The sequence below is a fragment of the Acipenser ruthenus genome, chromosome 22 (genome assembly GCF_902713425.1).
Source record: "Acipenser ruthenus chromosome 22, fAciRut3.2 maternal haplotype, whole genome shotgun sequence".
NCBI classification, from domain to species: Eukaryota; Metazoa; Chordata; class Actinopteri; order Acipenseriformes; family Acipenseridae; genus Acipenser; species Acipenser ruthenus.
In genome coordinates, this window is record NC_081210.1 from 23737582 (window position 1) to 23758586 (window position 21005).

The 21005-nt window shown below is 42.8% G+C and overlaps 1 protein-coding gene across 1 annotated transcript in view; it reads left to right on the forward strand.

The window, feature by feature from the left end:
• LOC117973667 (dedicator of cytokinesis protein 2) overlaps positions 1–21005 on the forward strand; it is an 85059-nt gene that overhangs the window by 61345 nt on the left and 2709 nt on the right. The window contains exons 27-49 of the mRNA XM_058996171.1: positions 3117–3215; positions 5205–5299; positions 5491–5569; positions 5894–5994; positions 6192–6250; positions 6659–6807; positions 10015–10100; positions 10797–10953; positions 11549–11589; positions 12349–12439; positions 12975–13094; positions 13841–13930; positions 14414–14518; positions 14696–14837; positions 15325–15406; positions 16113–16197; positions 17203–17289; positions 17609–17785; positions 18024–18107; positions 18250–18387; positions 18736–18860; positions 19063–19246; positions 19409–19526. Coding sequence (XP_058852154.1) covers positions 3117–3215; positions 5205–5299; positions 5491–5569; positions 5894–5994; positions 6192–6250; positions 6659–6807; positions 10015–10100; positions 10797–10953; positions 11549–11589; positions 12349–12439; positions 12975–13094; positions 13841–13930; positions 14414–14518; positions 14696–14837; positions 15325–15406; positions 16113–16197; positions 17203–17289; positions 17609–17785; positions 18024–18107; positions 18250–18387; positions 18736–18860; positions 19063–19246; positions 19409–19526 — 2494 coding nt within the window. The remainder of the gene's footprint in view (positions 1–3116; positions 3216–5204; positions 5300–5490; positions 5570–5893; positions 5995–6191; positions 6251–6658; positions 6808–10014; positions 10101–10796; positions 10954–11548; positions 11590–12348; positions 12440–12974; positions 13095–13840; positions 13931–14413; positions 14519–14695; positions 14838–15324; positions 15407–16112; positions 16198–17202; positions 17290–17608; positions 17786–18023; positions 18108–18249; positions 18388–18735; positions 18861–19062; positions 19247–19408; positions 19527–21005) is intronic.

Below are 21005 nucleotides of genomic sequence, written 5' to 3' on the forward strand. Positions count from 1 at the left end.
TGATAGTTACATCAGGATGTGATTAAATACAAAGTACTACAGGTTATACACTTGGCAGATTACAGTATTCTGAAGTACAGGATTAAATGCAGTAAAATAGGGGGCAGATAAGAGCAAAATAAAGCACATTTACATGAAGGGTGATAGTGTCCCAGGATACAAACAGAGGAGTTCTACAGGTGCTCTTTGAAGAGGTGAGTCTTGAGGAGGCGCCGGAATGTGGTCAGGGACTGGGCAGTCCTGACATCTGTAGGAAGGTCATTCCACCACTGCGGAGCAAGGGTGGAGAAGGAGCGGGCTCTGGAGGCAGGGGAGCGTAGCGGAGGTAGAGCTAGTCTTCTAGTGCAGGCGGAGCGGAGAGGTCGAGTGGGGGTGTAGGGAGAGATGAGGGTCTGGAGGTAGCTGGGTGCAGTCTGGTCAAGGCATCTGTAGGCTAGTACAAGAGTCTTGAACTGGATGCGAGCGGTGATCGGGAGCCAGTGGAGCGAGCGGAGTAGTGGAGTAGCGTGGGCGAAGCGAGGCAGAGAGAACACCAGGCGGGCAGCAGAGTTCTGGATGAGCTGGAGCGGACGGGTGGCGGACGCAGGGAGGCCAGCCAGGAGGGAGTTGCAGTAGTCTAGGCGGGAGAGTACCAGGGCCTGGACCAGGAGCTGGGTAGCATAGTTGGTGAGGAAGGGTCGGATTCTTCGGATGTTGCTCAGGAAGAATCGGCAAGTGCGTGCCACAGTGGAGATGTGCTGGGAATAAGAGAGGCAGGGGTCCAGGGTGACTCCAAGGTTCTTAGCTGAGGAAGAGGGAGAGAGTGTGGTAGATTCCAGAGGAACAAAGATAGAGAGATCAGAGGAGGGGGAGGAGGAGGGAAAGAAAAGGAGGTCAGATTTAGAGAGGTTGAGTGTGAGGTGATGCAAGTGCATCCATCAAGCAGGACTGACGGAGAGACAGACAAAGGGGGGTAGGGGGAGTGGTACTGAAATATTTTTATATACACCGCCTTTCAAGAATGCATTTTAACTGGGCGACGCTTAGATATTTTTTGCAATACAAAAGTGTCAAAAATATACATCCCAGTATTTCAAGGTTGCATAATGTATAATCATATATGGGATGGCCAGCTTTGCATGGTGTGATAAGGTAAAACAAGAATTAAATAAGTTAAAACTTTACAATGCATTAGTAAGACCTCATCTAGAATATTGTGTTCAGTTCTGGTCACCTCGTTACAAAAAGGATATTGCTGCTCTAGAAAGAGTGCAAAGAAGAGCGACCAGAATTATCCTGGGTTTAGAAGGCATGTCATATGCAGGCTAAAAGAATTGAATCTATTCAGTCTTGAACAAAGAAGACTATGCAGTGATCTGATTCAAGCATTCAAAATTCTAAAAGGTATTGACAATGTCGACCCAGGGGACTTTTTCGACCTGAAAAAAGAAACAAGGACCAGGGGTCACAAATGGAGATTAGATAAAGGGGCATTCAGAACAGAAAATAGGAGGCACTTTTTTTACACAGAATTGTGAGGGTCTGGAACCAACTCCCCAGTAATGTTGTTGAAGCTGACACCCTGGGATCCTTCGAGAAGCTGCTTGATGAGATTCTGGGATCAATAAGCTACTAACAACCAAACCAGCAAGATGGGCCAAATGGCCTCCTTTCTTATGTTATTATGTTCTTAGGTTGTATAATAGACAACAAACATATGCTACAATACTTTGTACCAGCCTCAGGCTCTGTATCTTTGTTAATAAACCAGCCTGAGAAAACAACATTTGCATATGTAATACATTAGAGCAGTGTTGAAATAACTTTTATTCTGGAAAGAGAACCATGAGAAACAAATTGCTGTTTAAGAGTTCATAACTCTGTTACCAGTAGATGTTTGGGTCTAGTTAACAACTGCAAAAAACACTTTGAATATATATACATTCTTAAACTGATTACTGAAATTAGTGATTGTCTAAATGAATTGATGACTTTAATAGGCCACACATGCAATTAATGAAAAATGATAAAATGCATGAGACATTTTAGAAATTGTTTAAGATACCTAATTAAAGCACAAAGTGGTCTAACATTTTCACACATGAGTGCCTGTTGTTTCTATATCACTGATTACTGACTGAAGATTGAAATTCATGCAGGTAGTTATATAAAGGATATAAATGACAAATCTTGATACACAGCTATGAGGCACCTGTGGCATGTGCCTCGGTTAAAATCATACTGATATTTTTTTATTTAGGCCCTTTTACACGTTGCTTTGCTACAAATAAAAATGCATTTCATCCCTTTTTGCATTTGAAGTAAGTGGGATACTTAAAGGTTTATTTCAGACGGTGCGTGATTGACGCTGGTAGTTGAGTTGAGGGCTGCAGTTTGCATATTCATGAGTATAAAGCAGAACACAGCCAAACAGCCTATCAAATCAACTGGTCAGCCGAAAAGCTCGAGCTGCATCCCTCATTGGTTATGATGTGCTTACGCAGCTAAACTCTCTCCGTCTTGTCAACCTGCTTAAGCTAATTTTACTGCTGAATGTGATTTTATAATTAATATCACACAAAACTTTATGTATGCAAGTACTCTTGTGCCTCTGTCATTTTTCATGACTGGCTATGGCCCTATATATGTATATCCTAATTGTATACCATTCATCACAGTGCCCACCTCCTGACCCCGCATCAATCCTCTAATACCTGCCGAGACATCACTTGCAGCCTGGAGCACTCATCACTCCTCGAGGGAGGTGGGGAATGTGTCCTTCATGGGCCTTCTGGCAGGGTAGAGCAAGAGTAGGGAAAATCACTTAACGTGGAAACAGAGCACCTGCAAGTCTGGGATTTGTCCTCCAGGGGGTGGTAGCTCGTCTACACCTGAGAGTAAAAAAGATGATTGGGTGGTTCTTGGTGGGATCGGAGGATGTCCAACGACAAAATACAACCATTTTGAATTTAGTTTTAAAATAGTACCTGCAATGTAGCTTCTACATCAAAAGGAAACAAGTTAAACTAGCTACACTGCACAGTGCTGGTTGTACTATGCTGTGGTTTGGAGATCCCTGGATGGATTCACACATGGAAGTGCAGTTTGATAACTCTGTTTGTCTCTCTCTGTGATAGAGTCGATTTGTGGCGTGCATGACAGCCATCCTGAGCCAGATGGATGACCAGCACTACTCCTTCTACATCGAGACCTTCCAACGCAGCTCCGAGCTCATGGTGAGTGGAGACGCTAAAGCCAAGCGGTCCAGTGCTCACTCGAGGGCTAGACAATGAGGTGTTAATAGAGTACCACTGTTCTACGGTACAGTGCAACAGAATATGGTGTTAGTAAAGGTCATTAAATGACAGAGTACACAAGGTACAGGGCAGTATAATATGATACACTGCCTAAAACATTAAGGACTGTTGTGGTTTGTTTTTTTATAACCCATTTTGATTAATTTAATCAAGTTTGCCATTCATGATATCTTTTTCATCTGTTTCAGAACGGTTTCAAAGTTTCTTCTCATTTTTCAGAGCAATGTTGATCCTAAAAGAATGGTTATAAACACTCTTCAAAAAGCATTCCTTAAAATTGACTACAAGTTTTGTGAATTTAAAAAAGAACCACGATATTTAATGTGTCACTACTGTTGTCACTTCAAATATCAGGTCACCATATTAATTTTTTTAGGGGAAAAGGGAAGAACAGGCATAACATTGTTTAGTTAAAATACAATGGTTTTTATATTATTTTAATAGGGGTAACACTTATAATACCTAATAGAGTATAACAGCTCTCTACAGTACAGTGCACTATAGCTAGGGTTCAGGCTTTTCAACTCACACCCCAATGCATTCTGGTAAGTGTAGTCCTGTTGTTAAAGGTAAATTGAAAAGCCTGAACTGTCCCAAACTGTCCTAGTGTACATGGTGTTATATGGTAACCCTATCTCTACCTTGATACTGTGCAGTTTAGTACAGTGCAGTCCAGTGCACTCTAATATGGGGTTAATAGAGTGCCGCTTCTCAGTGTTCACTCACAGCCAATGGCAATGTACCAGTGGTGACCCTCTGAACAGAACAGTGCATGTGGTATGTCACACTAATGCAATGCAAATTAGAGATCAGTGGGTCAGGGCAAGTCATTAAGTGGCATGGCATATTGTTTTTATCGATTTCCATAATCAACAAGCATAATGTCTGATCCCACAGGAATAGAAAAATACGACTGTATAGTACTGTAGGTGTGGAAAGAGGCAGGAGATTTTCATCTTCAAGTATTGAGCACGTTTATTAACAGATGACCAATATTACAGGAGGATTACAGTGGATTATGATTTATCGGTCCTAGAGCCTGAATTTACTCCCTCTTTTAAATTCACTACTCTCACTCTCTACAGGAAACAGAACTGAACCAACAGAACCATAGAATACAATAAATATCCCCATCTAGAGGTCAAAATGTATAATGACCCCTCCTCACAGTGGTTGGTTGATTTCTGATATGCGATTTGTAATAGCTAAACATGCCCCGTCTACCAGCATCTATAAGTGGATTCAACAAATAGTCAAGGAGCATAGTTAGACTGCAGTTTACTGGAGTCTGGAACTGTGCTATTTAACTGCACACCCAAAGTGGTTAAACAGAATTTATTGCACCATTTATTGCACTACCTGAACTGTAATTGCTTTAAAATGAATGGGGTGCCCGGGGGTATCAACACAGAGACAGCCCCCCTCTGTTAGGAATCTCTTCATATCATAGGGAAGGGGACTTGCTTGTGTTTGGCAACAGAACGAATGTGCTACAGCTCCCATAAATAAGTCATCAATTATACAGTGTGCTGCTCACCTCGTGACAGGAGCCATGTTTACCTCTAACAAGGGAGAACAGGAATGAGAAGAAGAGCAATAGAGACAGATGAGAGGATAGCATTAAAGAATTATTCATCATACACTGTAGCTGTGTAATTTCAGTGAAGTTACTGTTTAATTATATGTCCAACTGAGTTTAGCCCATGTTTTACTTATTTGCCATGGATTACCATGGGGTACTGCAGTAAACGTTTATAAGAATTCTTCAGGAAATAGATTGGCAGGCAGGCAGACAGACAACAAGGAGACCTTTTACAGGCAGATAGACAACAGGTGGACAGGCAGACAGACAAGTTTTCAGGCAGGCTGACAGACTGGTGAATGTGTGTCTGTGGTCTTTTCTTGCAGGATTTCCTGATGGAGACCTTCCTCCTGTTTAAGGATCTCATCGGGAAGCATGTCTACCCCCCTGACTGGATGACCATGATCATGCTACAGAACAAGTGAGGAGGAGGGAGAGAGTGAGAGGGGGGAGACTGTAGTGACCCTATAGTAATATTGCATCCCAGACCCCATGATAAACACAAACTTTAGACCATAATATCTCAGCCTTAGAAGCCAGGTACAAAGAAGTAACTAACTAATAACATCAGATAATAACTATTAATTTTTCTACCACTCCCACCCTATCCAGAGTGTTCCTGCGAGCCATCAACACCTTTGCAAAAACCATGAACCAGAAATTCCTGGAGAACATGAACTTCGAGGTGCAGGTGAGAAATATTTATAAATACTTTATTAACACTTTTTAGGTTCTGTCAGTAAGGAACACGTTTTAAACTGCAGGTACAACATTGACAAGTGTATTCGTAATATTGCTTTTATTGAGAGGTAATAGTTTACCAAAATTCCTTGGAATTCAAAATTGTATTCTAAAAACTCCCCTGCACAGTATTGTCTTGATCTGAATGTATCTAATTCTCACAGCTGTGATAACAGACAGTTCGGCAACAGAAAAGACCACAATCTTTCCTGCACAGTGAATTGTATGCAAACCCTGTGTTTGTTTTTTTTGACACATTTGTCTCTCCTCACAGCTCTGGAACAACTATTTCCATCTGGCTGTGGCCTTTATTACCCAGGATTCCTTGCAGCTGCAGCACTTCTCATCCACCAAGCGTAACAAGATCCAGGCCAAGTAAGTTGCTCACTGGTACAATTTTCTATTATTCTTGAATATTTAAAGATGTAAGTTAGCGTAGCAATTGTGGCTTGCAGTTTATTGAGGCTGTGTTTGTACACACTATACACAGCACACAGTACCAGCGACACACAGTGGTTGCTTGCTCTTAATAGTTTAGATCCATCTAAAAATAAACCTGTCTCTCAACACAGGTATGGGGATATGAGGAGGCTGATTGGATTTGCAATCCGTGACATGTGGTACCAGCTGGGTATGTTTTTTTTCTTTTTCAGCAATGTAAAATGTTGCCGATTACATAGCAAATTATGTGTATTTGTTTACGGCTCAGAGAATGTAGTGCTGATGAAAGAGGAGGGATAATGGCATTGTCTACAGTTTGATATAGTGCAGGCACCATTAGCGCTTCCTTTCACAGCTCTGAGACTGCAACTCAATGCTGAAATATAGTCTCAGAGCTGAATTGTGCCTAATTGCATAGCTGTCTTGTGATGCATACAAATGTCCTCTGGAGTCTAGGTTGAGACCACAAAACTCCTTTCACCTGAGCCAGAGTTAAACCCAAGCCTCCACAGCTGAATGACATGAGAAGCTAGGGAGTTAGTCTGAGGAAACAAGCCCACAATGAAGTGTCTGTCTGACTGACTATCTGGGTTTCCAGGCCAGCACAAGATCTGTTTCATCCCAGGGATGGTGGGCCCGATCCTGGAGATGACTCTCATTCCTGAGGTGGAGCTGCGCAAGGCCACCATCCCCATCTTCTTTGATATGATGAAGTGTGAGCACGACAAGTCCGGGGGCTTCAAGAAGGTAATGCTGTGCACTTTATTGTACTGCCCTGCCTCTGCACCGTGGGGTTAACGAATACCATCTCAGAAAGCAGCTGACTCCAAACATTTTCTGATCGTTCTCTAAAACTTCAAAGTTTTCGATTTTGTTGTGGTAAAACATGATTGTTTAAAACACTCATGGTATCACTGGAGCACAGGCTTCAAGAAGGCAATCTAGATTTGAAAAGGCATGTGTTGTTGTGATTCTCCTTGTCATCAGAGCACAGCAAACAGTTACTGGATACTAATGTAGTCAATACTGAGATCATTTCAGAAAGGGCAGCATGCAGCAGCGTTATAAGAAACCTGAGGGTGGATGGTGACCTAATGTAATGAGATAGCACAACATGTTCCAACTAGCCCCAGAGGCAAAAGCTGCTTTAATAAAATTAGATTAATCAGATTCATGTTTTTGTTTGATGGGTTTTTTATGTCTGATTGCATGATGTCATGGAATGTCAACATCAGAACATTAGACATGTTTGTTGGGCTCAGTTTCAGCCCCCAGTGGCCTTAAGTGCATGACACAAAAACTACCACATCATTGATAATAATAATAATAATAATAATAATAATAATAATAATAATAATAACACTGTGTAACAATTTTTTTTTTTTTTTGGCTCCTGGGTAGTAAGTGTTATTTCCTAATTGCTTATGCCTCAAAAGTATAGAAAATGGCTATTATTCCCCACAAACTTTGCTTTTGTGACCAGGACAGTGATATTTTGAAATTTACCTATTTTCCAGAACATTCCAGATAGATTCAGTGCTGAGTAAACTTGGAGTAACTTCTAGAACTTTCTAGAAATTTCCAGTAATATAATAGTAGTATAAATACAGGGGCCTTAAGCCCACCAGTTCAGTTTAGTTCCAGCTGCCTAAGTGAATACATATCTGCATTTTTCTGAGATGGCATCAAGAGGCTGCAAGCATCCGGCAGACGCATTTTGCTATGTCTGCGGCCAATTTATCAAGACAAGAGCGAAAAAGTACTCCGTGGAAGCATCTGCTAAGATGTGTGAGGCCGACAAGGCATATTTCGGCATGCCTGTCGGGGATCAAGACAAACCCTGGGCACCTCATTTCACCTGCGAGCACTGCAAAAAAACTCTGGAAGGTAAGATGGACAATTGTTGCTCGGAATTTTATGTTATAAAATTTGTTAAAATTTTTAAAATTGTAAAAGTTTTTAATTTTAAAATGTTTTATAATTTTCAATGTTATTGAAAAAATATATCATATATGAAAAATGTTGTGAGAATCTCTTACACATTAGTCATGGGTGAAATAAATGTATTTTTGTAGGACGGTACAGAGGGGAAAAGAGAGCCATGAAGTTCGCTATCCCAAAAATTTGGCGGGAACCCACTGACCACTCAAGCAACTGCTACTCCTGCACGGTGGACCCTTCCAAGCAGACCGAGTTCTCTGTGGGGAGGAACAACGTCAAGTGGGAGCCACTGGTGGACCCCCGGAAGGTGCTGATGCTACCACTGCACATCAAATTGGGCCTTATGAAACAATTCAGAGCTCTAGATAAGGAGTCGGCAGCCTTCAAGTACCTTCAAGACTTCTTCCCTAAGCTGTCTGAGGCAAAGGTCAAAGCCAGTCGGACCACAGATAAAGAAGATCCTGGAGTGCAATGAATTCCCCAAGAAGCTCACTAGTACGGAGAAAGCGGCTTGGAACAGCTTTGTCGCAGTGGTTCGGGGCTTCCTGGGCAATCACAAGGCCGAAAACTATGTGGAGCTGCTTGAGACTCTGGTGAAGAACTACGGCACAATGGGCTGTAGGATGTCCCTCAAAGTCCATATCCTTGATGCTCATCTTGATAAATTCAAGGAGAACATGGGAGCGTACTCGGAGGAGCAAGGCGAGCGCTTCCACCAGGATATACTGGACTTTGAACGCCGCTACCAAGGACAGTATAACGAGAACATGATGGGAGACTACATTTGGGGGCTGATTCGTGAAAGTGATTTACAGTATAATTGTAAATCTCAAAAAACTACTCACTTCTAAATCTTTTGTAGTCATTTTTGTATTACTTTAGTATAAATACATGTTAATTTGGATTCATATGTTGTTTTTTTCTGACTTTATGTGAACAAAAAGACACAAATTCACCTGTTTTCTCATTGGAAATAGGTAAATTTCAAAATATCACTGTCCTGGTCACAAAAGCAAAGTTTGTGGGGAATAATAGCCATTTTCTATACTTTTGAGGCATAAGCAATTAGGAAATAACACTTACTACCCAGGAACAAAAATTGTGTTACATAGTGTAATAATAATAATAATAAATTGACAATAATGGCAGTTTCATGCATTAAAGTAATTGTAGCTAAAACGACTCAGGAAGTGCAAAACATTCTAAACGCATGGATTGCAAACAGAAATATCTTTAAACTATTAGAAATCACAGATCAGAAATCAACCAATCATAGTGAAGTATATAACTGTGCAGGGGATAAAAGTTATATTTTACTGATTTATGATAAGTTAATATATGTCATGTGTATGGTGTCCGGACTGCATGAGATTACATCTCTTATAGAAATAGAGCTACCATATATATTAACTTATAGAGTTGTACAATGTTTTAAAATGGAACTACATGTTTTCTACAACATTTTTTTCTTTCAAAACTCCACATTTGAGACCTTGTAGCTAGTGGGTGTTCATGGCAAAGAACATTCAAGGAACTATTTTGTTAGCTCCAGTTACTCGTGCCATACACAACATGACAAAACAATCATTGGAAACAAGACAATAGCCATGAACATTATTCTACATGATTGTGTTAGTTTGAGAACAAGATCAATTTTCTACTTGTGTAATATGAAATAATTAATCAAAATTAAGGAAAAAAATAACAATCTGTAAAAAAATAAATAAATGCATAACATAATAATAATAATAATAATAATAATAATAATAATAATAATAATAATAATAATAATAATAATAATATAGTATAATTAAGGTTTTAAGTCCTTTTTTGACCGCCAGATGTGGACTAAAGATTTTTGTAGCCAGAGTAATGCTAGTTTAACAAGCTCGTGTGTCCAGGCTCTTCTGCTGCTGTCAAACAGTTAATAAACGTGTACCCTGCATCTTTCCACTCTTACTGTACACCGATAGTGTCTTTGTGTTTCTGATGAGCGTGATGCTGCCGTTTCAGTTTGAGAACGAGATTATCCTGAAGCTGGATCACGAGGTGGAGGGAGGCGGTGGAGACGAGGAGTACATGCAGCTCTTCCAGTCCATGTAAGGAGGACCGATATCACTGCCCTGGCTAAGTGGGCAAATCTCTCGCTGTCTGCCTTACCAGCTTACCTTCTCCAGGTTTATCAAACCCGAGTATCCCATCAGTTAGTGCATTGATTACAAATAATTAATAAAGCATCTCTTATAAAGGTTGCCAATGACAGGCAATGGCGATACAAGGTTATATAATATATAATAAAGCACTGTAAGAAGCATTTTGGTTCCTTTATGATGCTTTAATGGCATGGAAGTTTTCCGTTAGCAATTTGTCATTAAAATTGTGTTTTATAAATGGTAAGCTGACGTGTGACCCACTTCTGCTGCTGCAATCAATTAGGTGTGCCATTTTTTTTAAAGCGTCATCTGACTGCCAAATGAGCTCCTTTGAGGTGCCAGATGAGAAATGGTCTTCCTGGCACTTCAGTCAGAGAAGAAAAATGATATTCATTCAGATCACAAGTTATCAGAGAAACATTTTGTAGAGCACAACATTGTGGGCCATTCTTTTTAATGCAAATTGATCATTTAATTGCCAACTAATTGTGCAATGCAGTGCATACTTTACTGCAACTCCTGTTTGTCTTTCATTGCCAAAATGTAGGACGTCTAATTTTAAATGGCTAACGAAAGAGGTTGTAAAGAGGTCTTTGTTGCTGCTGGATTTTGGTTCTATAAAGCCCCTCTCCTCTTTCCCAGTCTGCTGGAGTGTGCCACAAAGTCACCCCCGCTGGCCAGCCTGGTGCAGCAGTTTGTTGTTCTGGTGAAGGGGCTGCTGGAGAGACTGCTGGACTACCGAGCGGTGATGAGTGACGAGAGCAGAAACAATCGCATGAGCTGTACTGTCAACCTGCTGGTGAGTTAACCCCCAACTCCCACCCTGCTACACACACACTGACACTCAAACTCACACACTCTGACAGACACTGACAAAGACACACAGACACACACACACACACACACACACTTACACTCAAAATCACACACACTGACAGACACTAACAAAGACACATAGACACACACACACACTTACACTCAAACTCACACACGTTGACAGACACTGACAAAGACACACAGACACACACACACACACACACACTCAAAATCACACACACTGACAGACACTGACAAAGACACATAGACACACACACACACTTACACTCAAACTCACACACGTTGACAGACACTGACAAAGACACACAGACACACACACACACACACACATACATACACACAGACTCACACACGCTTACAGAGACTTACAAAAACACACACATACAGACTCGCACACGCTGGTGGACACTGACAAAAACACACATACACACACATTAACACACAGACTCACACACGCTGACAGACACTGACAAAAACACACAAAATCACACAGACTCCCACACATTCTCACGTGACCATTGCTTATGACAACTTAACTATCTATCTCTGTTTTTCAGAATTTTTACAAGGACATTAACCGGGAAGGCATGTACATCAGGTAGGAACATCCTTTTTCATTTTTGTTATTGTTTGAATCATTATTTGTATTATTATTATCTGCATCTGTATAGACTACAGGACTTAACAGCCTTTGCATTTGCAGTTGTCGTGCAACAACTTTAAGATAAGAAGACCGCACCTGCCTTCTGTAGTTAATTTACACAACCACCTTCACCGACTTTGGTGTACAAACCAAAACTGATTTAAAATTTTGAATGTCAGGGTACAGTGTCCCTTCACACGTTTTTTGTGCAGAATCTAGCTGGGGATTTCATTCTCATCTGGAATGTATTTCAAAAGCTGCTAAAGCCATGCCAATCATCTGACACTGCTGAGCTAAAGAGACAGACTAAAGACTCTTCTATTGTCAACAGAGAGAGTAGAGTAACTCAATGAGAGAGAGCGGGGAAAGATCGAGAGGAGGTGACAGTTACATTACTGTACATTCATTATGTGAAGCGTGAAAACATAATATTCCCTTAAAAAGATACCCAATCCCCAGTTGGTAAGAGAAGATGTTTAAGAATGCCTGCAAGGATAAATGAGCAGCTAGTGAAATCCCTGTGTAAATCAATTGCAATAAAAAATGACCTGGTTTTCAAGTCATCTTGAACCACCTTGTATTCATATGAGAATACAACTGATACCCGCTCCTGGTATTAACATTTGTAGTAAAATATGTGTCAGTGCTATAATAGTCTGAACTGCATCAGTAAAAGTTTTATCTGAAGCAGACTCTTGTAATCCTTTTCCTCAGGTACCTGTATAAGCTGCGGGACCTACACCTGGACTGTGAGAACTACACTGAGGCTGCCTACGCATTGCAGCTGCACACGCGCCTGCTCAAGGTGCTGGGACTGGCAGAGGAGTTCTGGGTCTGGGAGGGGGACAAGAAAGGAGAGAGAGGCTGATAGGGCTGGGGGAACTGAAGGGACTCACAGAGGGGCTAGGGACTTTAAGAGGTTTGGTGGCACTAGGTGGATTGTAAGCTGGGAGAGGTACTAAAGGGATTTGGACTGGGAGAATCTCAGAGGGGGATAGAGAGAGGCACTGAGAGAGGGGCTATGGGGAACTTGGAGAACTGGAGTGAAGAGGCGAGAGGTACTGGGAGAGGAGCTTGAGGACCGGGGAATGGAAGAGGGGAGAGGAAGAGTCTGGGAGAAGTGCTATAAACGTGGTGAGCGGTAAGTAGAGAAGGACAGGGGGATAATAGGTGCTGGAGGGGTGAGGACCAGGAGTGGGGCTGGGCCAGGAACAGGAAGAGAGACTAAGGGAGAAGAAATGGGGGGCTGGTGGACTGGAAGGAAGAAAGAGCATTCAGGGAGTTGGTGCAGGAGAGCAGCCTGTGATCGACTCTGCTCTGTGTGTGTTTGTCTCCCCCAGTGGTCAGATGACCAGTGCTTGCCCCAAGTGATGCCCAGTGATTTCCACAGCTCTCAGACCCAGCGGCAGCTCAAAGAGACTCTGTACAGCGCCATCATCGGATATCTGGACAAGGGCAAGGTAACGACATAACACAGCGCAGCGCAGGCAGGGGGAGTCATCACATCAGAACAACATCTCTGGGGAGGGATTACCAAACATGCAATCAAACATTCCCACTTAAAATACAGCACTGCAAGCATCAGGTCAGGCAAAAAGATTGCCTTCCACTGAAGCTAGTACATCCTGCGTTATAAAAATAAATTAAACTGTCAGTTGCTGCCAATTCAAAAGATTGTAGAATGGTTTTAGTGCAGGCTTTTCCAAAGACTTAGGTCAACATTTGTCATATAGAGAGCTTCATTAGAGTACCTTTTTCTTTTTTAAAGTACTTCCATTTTTGCCCTGTGTCTTATTTACTGGCAAGATCGGAGGTTTCAAACAAACTTTAATATGTAAATGAATCTTGTAACTTCTAAACTGATAACATTCTGAGAGAGTCATCATATTTGTTTTTAACTGCAGAAAGCCACGTAGAAGCAATACTGCAGACAACACAAGGAGAAAGAACATATCAAGTGTTATAACACCATTCTGTAGTAACTAATAGTGGCAACCCTTATGTTATTTTTTATTTGTTATCAGCTATGCCTGACAAATATTCCAGCAAACTTGCTTCTTATGACTGATTTCCTCATGTCACTTCCCCACAATTAGCCTTCAGGAGTCTTTTCATAAGTAATCTCTGCATGGATAGTTAATAAATGGCAATGAAATGGATATTAGTATAGGGGCCGCTTGACTGCCTATGCTTTGTGTTCCGGTAGATGTGGGAAGACGCAATCTCTCTATGCAAGGAGCTGGCAGAACAATACGAGATGGAAATCTTTGACTACGAGCTTCTCAGTCAGAACCTGGTAACTGAGCACTGCCACCTACATGACCCTCTGTCTGTCTGAACTGCAGAGGGGTTTCAGCCATTCTGTGCTTCATTAGGCCTCTTCTTTTCAAGGGTTTGAATTAATAACACACAGTGGAATGGCTCATCTGCATTAGGAGTCTTACTTCTATCCCTGCACATGAAGTATTTATAAAACAAATACATAAAAACACATTCAGATAAAGGTGCCCTTCCTAAATTTTTAAAAAATGTTTTATCAAAGAGTATTACTAATTATGTTAATATATTCCATGAATGGTACCATAGTCTTATCAAGTTACACATTCAGTACAACATTGGATCTAGCCACATGTAAACATATAATATTGAACCTGTGAGTGAGGGGGGAGGGGTCAATACCTGACTAAAATCAATAAGGAAATTAGAAAGGGTATTTCTGAATTGGTTTGATCTGTTTGCCCTACGGGCTTATGGGAGTTGTTCTTCTTTGTTTCTATAGCAACAGCAAGCCAAGTTCTACGAGAACATCATGAAGATTCTGCGTCCGAAGCCGGATTACTTTGCAGTAGGGTACTATGGACAAGGCTTCCCCTCATTCCTCAGGGTAAGACATAAGGAGTTCAAGCTCCTGTGCTTTCAATGTTCTTCATGAGTAGGTTCCCAGACAGTGGGGTTGTTTCAGGGGTAATTTCAGAAACAGTTCAATACTGCCCTGGTACTAACCCTGTGCTAGCAAAGACTATCTCATTCTCACCCTTTTCCATGTTCCTTGTCTCTGCAGAACAAGGTGTTTATCCACCGTGGGAAGGAGTATGAGCGGCGAGAGGATTTCCAGACGCAGCTCATGAGCCAGTTCCCCAGCGCTGTGAGACTCAACATCACCAGCACCCCCGGGGATGACATTCGAAACTCCCAGAGGCAGTGTATCCTTCTTAGGCTCATCCGGGCCACTGAATGGGATGGGGGCGGGGACGGGTCAGATCTGAGAGGCTGGGAATCACTGTTGTTGTTCTTAGAGTGGAGGAATCCAGTGTGAAATACTGGTTTAAGATGAGGGACTGGAAGGCAGAGTAAAATTTAAGGTACAGCTAAGGGTCGAGGCAGTGTGGTTTTCTTGTAAGAGCTAAGAGATTGGGAGGTAATGTTGTCTAGTAGTTAGAATTGAGGGACTGTTATTCTCTGTGGTCCAGTTGGTTAGTGCTAAGTGACTAGGCCATGTGACCTACTGTTTAGAGCTGAGGGACTGGCAATATGTTCAATTAATAACTGCATGCATGTGGAGGTATTTGGATTGAATTAATTATGTAGTCATGTAAATGTTATTGTATTGCTTTTCTATATTGTAAATAAATAAATAGGACCTGGTCTGGCTGTAAGTGGATTCCTGCCTTGACCCTGACCCCCTTTCAGATATCCAGTGCTTCACAGTCCAGCCCGTCCTTGAGATGCAGCCCCGCCTCAAAAACAAACCCGTCCCAGACCAGATCATCAAGTAAGTGCCCTCAACACACACCATGGCTATACAATGAGGACACCACATTAGCGAGCAAGCTCTTCCAGAAGCTGCGTTCTGCGATCCGCAATACACAATGCTAGAGCAGTGCTATGTTCACCTTTTCGTGTAAAGCTGTGGAGTTATTTTCCAGTTTGCTGTGCAAACAGCATCACTATGTGGCAGTGATCTCATTCTGGTTGCAAAAGGCAACGTTGTTGCAACACCATCTAGCAACAGATTACGAATTAAGCATTTCAGAGCAAGAAATATGGAATGTAGTTTTGTAGCTCTTTATCTGTGACTGAAATCACTGCTACGGGGTGCTGTTTTATGCATCTCCCCACACAATTACACAACACTGTGACCTGTGTGGTATACAGAACATGATTCAGAAACTCTTGAATACCAATGGAATACCACTGGAATACCATTGTAATAGTGTACCAACCAGAGTGTTACCCCAAAGAAACCCAGCAAAACCAGTATTACCAGCAATGGCAACACAATGGATTTGGAACAAATATGGCACAGCGGTCCTGAAAGAGAAGCAAACTGTCTGGCACAGATATGATACAGTGGTTAGGCAATATGTTATCATTCATTGTGAACCGTTACTGGATTGCCACTGCGTTGCCGTTGGAGATGACATGCTGCAAGCAGTTCATCCACAATACCTGCCTCTGTTCTCTCCTGTCTCCCACAGCTTCTACAAGTCGAACTACGTGCAGCGTTTTCACTACTCGCGACCCGTGCGCAAGGGTTCAGTGGACCCCGACAATGAGTTCACAGTGAGTGCTCGACAGTCTAGACTGCGTATTTACACAGCATTTAGGGTCTGTGTGTAGGCGTGTGTGTCTGCAGTTGTATGCCTTAATAATATATATTTTTTTACTGTTCTCGATCGATGGCTTCAGTAGCTGCTTTTCAGTTTTAGTTGCCTGCCATATACATGTGTGGTGTAGGCCAGATCAACCAAAGTGTCTTTTTCTTAGTAAGCGCCAGCGCCATCTAGTGCTCAGCAGTGTCTTGCTAGCAAAACAAAAGGCAACTTAATCCACAGTGGCAGATCACCAAATAGATCTATAATTAAAGCTGTTTTGCTTTCTTATGTTACATATATCTGTGACAGGCAACTAAAAATCAACATAGCGAAAAAAAAAACAACATAGTATTTGTATTCATAAAAAGGTGAAGAGACTAATGAAAATCTAAGTAAATGAAAGCTACCTACTCTTAAAAATATTTCTCTATAAACACTACACTACTATAAAATGTACACATTCCTGTCTTATTGAGCCATTTAGTTAAATGCCTGTACACCCTTGTCACTTTTCACTCACAGTATATTTTATCACACAGCATCAGTTGACGTTATAGACACTTGTGTCTGTGAAGCAATTTTCAAACTGTTTGACTGGTTCAGTTTGAAGTGAAGCGCAGATAAATTGAAGGGCCGACACGTGTCAATGATATGGTGTTTCTGCTTTGAAGGAAGGATTGCAATCTCTGATTCAGACTCAAGGCAGAATTGACCCTATCCACATAGCTTATAGAGTTATTTAAAGACTGTGTTCTGATGAAGTAAATAAATGTTTTTGTTTTGTTTTATTTTTATTAATTATAGTTATAGACTTTGTTTAACAACAGTCTAAACATGTTTCATGCATCCAAACATGAAACCATCAAAATCAACTCTCTCTCTTCTCTCTCTCTCTCTCTCTCTCTCTCTCTCTCTCTCTCTCTCTCTCTCTCTCTCTCTCTCTCTCTCTCTCTCTCTCTCTCTCTCTCTCTAGTCCATGTGGATTGAACGGACCACTTTCTCCACAGCCTACAAACTGCCTGGGATCCTGCGGTGGTTTGAGGTTACCACCATGTCACAAGTAAGTAAGAGTGTGGTTGGGGAGTGGGGTACATGTTCTAATTTTCCACTTGCCTTGAACAATACCATTATTAAGTAAAGGCACCAATCCCCTTGTCCAATGTTATCAGCTGGAATGTATTTCACCTTACATGACAAAAGTGAAATAGACCTGTTTTTATCCTTCCCTATCTGCTTATGTAGCAATACCTCTTACTGTCGACTACACTTCTGTACTCATTGGAGCTAGCTGTGATGATCTCCATAGTTTAATAGTTTGTATAAAGAACAATAGAATCTGTGAGGCAGATAAACTATTTTTTTTTCTGTTTATTTGCAAGGCAACCATTAGCCCGCTGGAGAATGCCATTGAAACCATGGAAACCACCAACGAGAAGATCCTGACTATGATCAACCAATACCAAGGCGATGAGAACCTTCCCATCAACCCCCTCTCCATGCTGCTGAACGGCATTGTGGATCCTGCCGTCATGGGCGGCTTTGCCAAGTATGAGAAGGTGGGTCAGGAGTAATATAGGACACTAGGCCCTTGTGCAAGAATGTGAAAAATGTTATCCCTTTACTATATAACCCACTACTTAGCAAACTAGTAGATTTTAGAGACCGGTTTGGGATAATCTCTAGAAATTCCCTCTGTATTGGGTGTTATTGTTTATAAGCATAATATTATGTAGAAGTATTCATTGGTAACTGACACTGCAGAGTGAGAATGTATCGCCTCTTGTTCTTTTTCAGGCCTTCTTTACAGATGAGTACATGCGGGAGCATCCTGAGGACCGTGATAAACTCAACAGACTCAAAGACCTCATTGCCTGGCAGGTATAAATCAGGCAATATCTGAATATATTAAGTTTCTGCGAAATAATGAGAGAATCAATTCAAATAAATCATTGAAAATGAGGGTTTGCCAATACAACATGTTTGAACTGTTCCCCCTTTTCTCGTTCCCCCTTTCTGACAGATCCCTCTGTTGGGGGCGGGGATTCGTCTGCACGGGAAGAGAGTGATGGGCGATCTCCGACCTTTCCATGACCGCATGGAGGAGTGCTTCAAACAGCTGAAACCCAAAGTGGAGAAACAGTACGGAGTGAGAGAGCTGGTGAGCAGGGGGAGTGAGAGGGAGAGGGTGAGACAGTGATCGGTATCCCTGTCCCAGCTGGCAGACAGGGGATGCAGTTCTGTACACCTTGCAGTGAACAGGAACAGAGTGGTGTTTCTTACAATCTGCTGCCACCGGCTGGCTGAATGCAGAACAGCAAATACCTGCTGAACAGCTTCAACACCACGCCAAGACTTCCATCATAAAATGATCTGTGGTATAAGTGGAATGTAGCTCTTGTGGTGTTCAATGCAGTGGTTTGTTTTGAGTCACTGAAAGTGCAGTGTATGAATTTAATATTGTAATGGCTCCCTCTCTCTCTGTCCATCTGTCCGTGTCTGTATCTAGCCGGAACTAGATGACCGCAGAGCTAGTCGCCCACGCTCAATGCTGAGGTCCTACCGTCAATCCATCATCTCACTGTGCTCAATGGGGTCTGAGTGCGGGACACCCACCAAGATATTCCCTGACAGGTAGTCCCCGTTCCTAGATCTCCCCTTCTTCCTTGAGTCTCTTTTCTTTCTCTCCCTTCCTTCTTCCCATCTCTCTCTCTCTCTCTCTTTCTCTCTCTCTCTCTCTCTTTCTCTCTCTCTGTCCTCTTCATTCTTCCCTTTCCCTTCCCCTTCCCCTCTCCCTCCCTCTCTCTCTCACTCTCCCCTGTCTCTCTCTCTGCAGTATTGTCTCCCCCGAGACCCCAGTGCTCCGCTGCGCCCCCTTCAGGCTGGAGGAGACAGTGGCCGAGGTGGCAGACTCAGCGGAGGGGGAAGTCAAACTGAGGAAGTCTAAAAAGAGGAAGAAGAGGAGCAGTGTGATCTTCGTCGGGGAAGAGAAGAGAGAAGCCGAGCTGGAGAGCAAGCGGGTATGGGGGGAAGGGGTGGGGGGGAGGATAGCCATAAACTAACATGAGGCTCAGACCCTGGTCAAAGCAGACCCTAGCCTTGTTGTCAAAGCAGTCCTCAGCCTGCCTGGCTCTTGTAAAACTCTGCCTCTAACCCTGCTTCTTGTGCTCTGGGGGTTCCAGATGTCGAAGAAGCAGGAGTTCCGCAGCGACACCAACCTATCAGAGCACAGCGAGCCCCTGGGGGCAAGGGCTCTGCTCAAACAAAGCTTGAACAGTCGCTCCATGCCCACCATACCAGGTAAGAGTACTACCCACCCCACCACCCCAACTCCCCAACTTGGGCTCTCAAACACAGCCTGAAAAGAGACGCTGCACCTTATACCTATTAAAACCCAACTCACACCTCCCCTCTTCAGAGCAACACGATTTCCATTACACAAGAATAGATGTTAAAACTTCATGCTGATTTGAACTCGGCTCTCGCCAAGATAAGCACCAACTAAGACGTAGGTTTACAGTAAACTAATGTGATCCATATGTGTCTCCATCCATTTACGTTTCCTTCCATATGATGATGTAGATATCCTTCTGTCTGGTGTTAATGGCTGAAGTGTAATGCTGGCTCCAGGGATCAGCTTATTTTGCCTCCCTGGCGCATCAGCACACACAACGGCTGCGATGCTGGCTCCGGGGATCAACCACAATGCGGCCTCCCCAGCACATCAGCATGACAACCGTCTGGATTGAGCTGAGTAAGGTACTTCTCTGGGGTCTTCAAGTGGGCACCTTCCATCCTCAGTGTTTTGTCGACTAGCCCACGACACCTCAAGAGGGCTAGACGGTGATTCTGGCGTCCCAGCATCACCCCCCTCCGTCCCCCACTCAACTCAGCCCAGCTTACTTACCTGTACATCAGCGTTTCTTTCTTTCTATTGTGCTTGAGATCCCCAGCCAGAATCTTTCCGTCTCAACCACAGCCAGTTGCTGCTCCTCTCTGCTGCTTCAGATAAGTTCTTCACTGTGCGACGCAACTCTTGGCCACTGAATCCGACGTCTCTGAGAAACCGTGTTGTAGAGTGTGCCACAAATCCGCGACAACCCACTTCCACTGGGTAAAACCGGACTCTCCATCCTCGCTGTTCCGCTTAAGTGGCTAGTTGAGCATACCGCAGTTTCTTCCTCTCATACGCCTCATTTACAGCATCCTCCCATGGCACTGTAAACTCTATCAGGTGAACAAGACGTGCTGATCCAGACCACAAGACAATATCTGGTCGAAGGTTAGTGGTGGCAATCTCAGGTGGAAAAATAAGCCGTTGACCAACATCAGCCAGCATTTTCCAGTCTCTAGCAGCTTCCAGTTGTCCTGGGCGAGGATTGGTTTTAACACCTTTTCTTGATGGTTGCTCTGCTGGGCGGAGGAATGTTGTCTTTTGTGTGTAATGTTTTGATGGAACAGGTGGCAACTTATTGGTCATGTTACGCTTGTCTTCCAATGCTAAGGCCAAACATCACAGCACCTGGTCATGGCGCCAAGTAAACCGTCCTTGGCTAAGAGCCACCTTACATCCTGTCAAAATGTGCCTTAATGTTGCAGGTGATGAACACAAAGGACATGAGGGATCCTCTCCTACCCAGAGGTTTAGGTTCTGTGGCGATGGGAGAACATCATATGTTGACCTGATGAGGAAACTGATCCTGCTCTGTTCCATTGACCATAGTTTGCCAGCCAATCTTGCGTTGTTCCACACTCTCCCATCTCATCCATTCTCCCTGC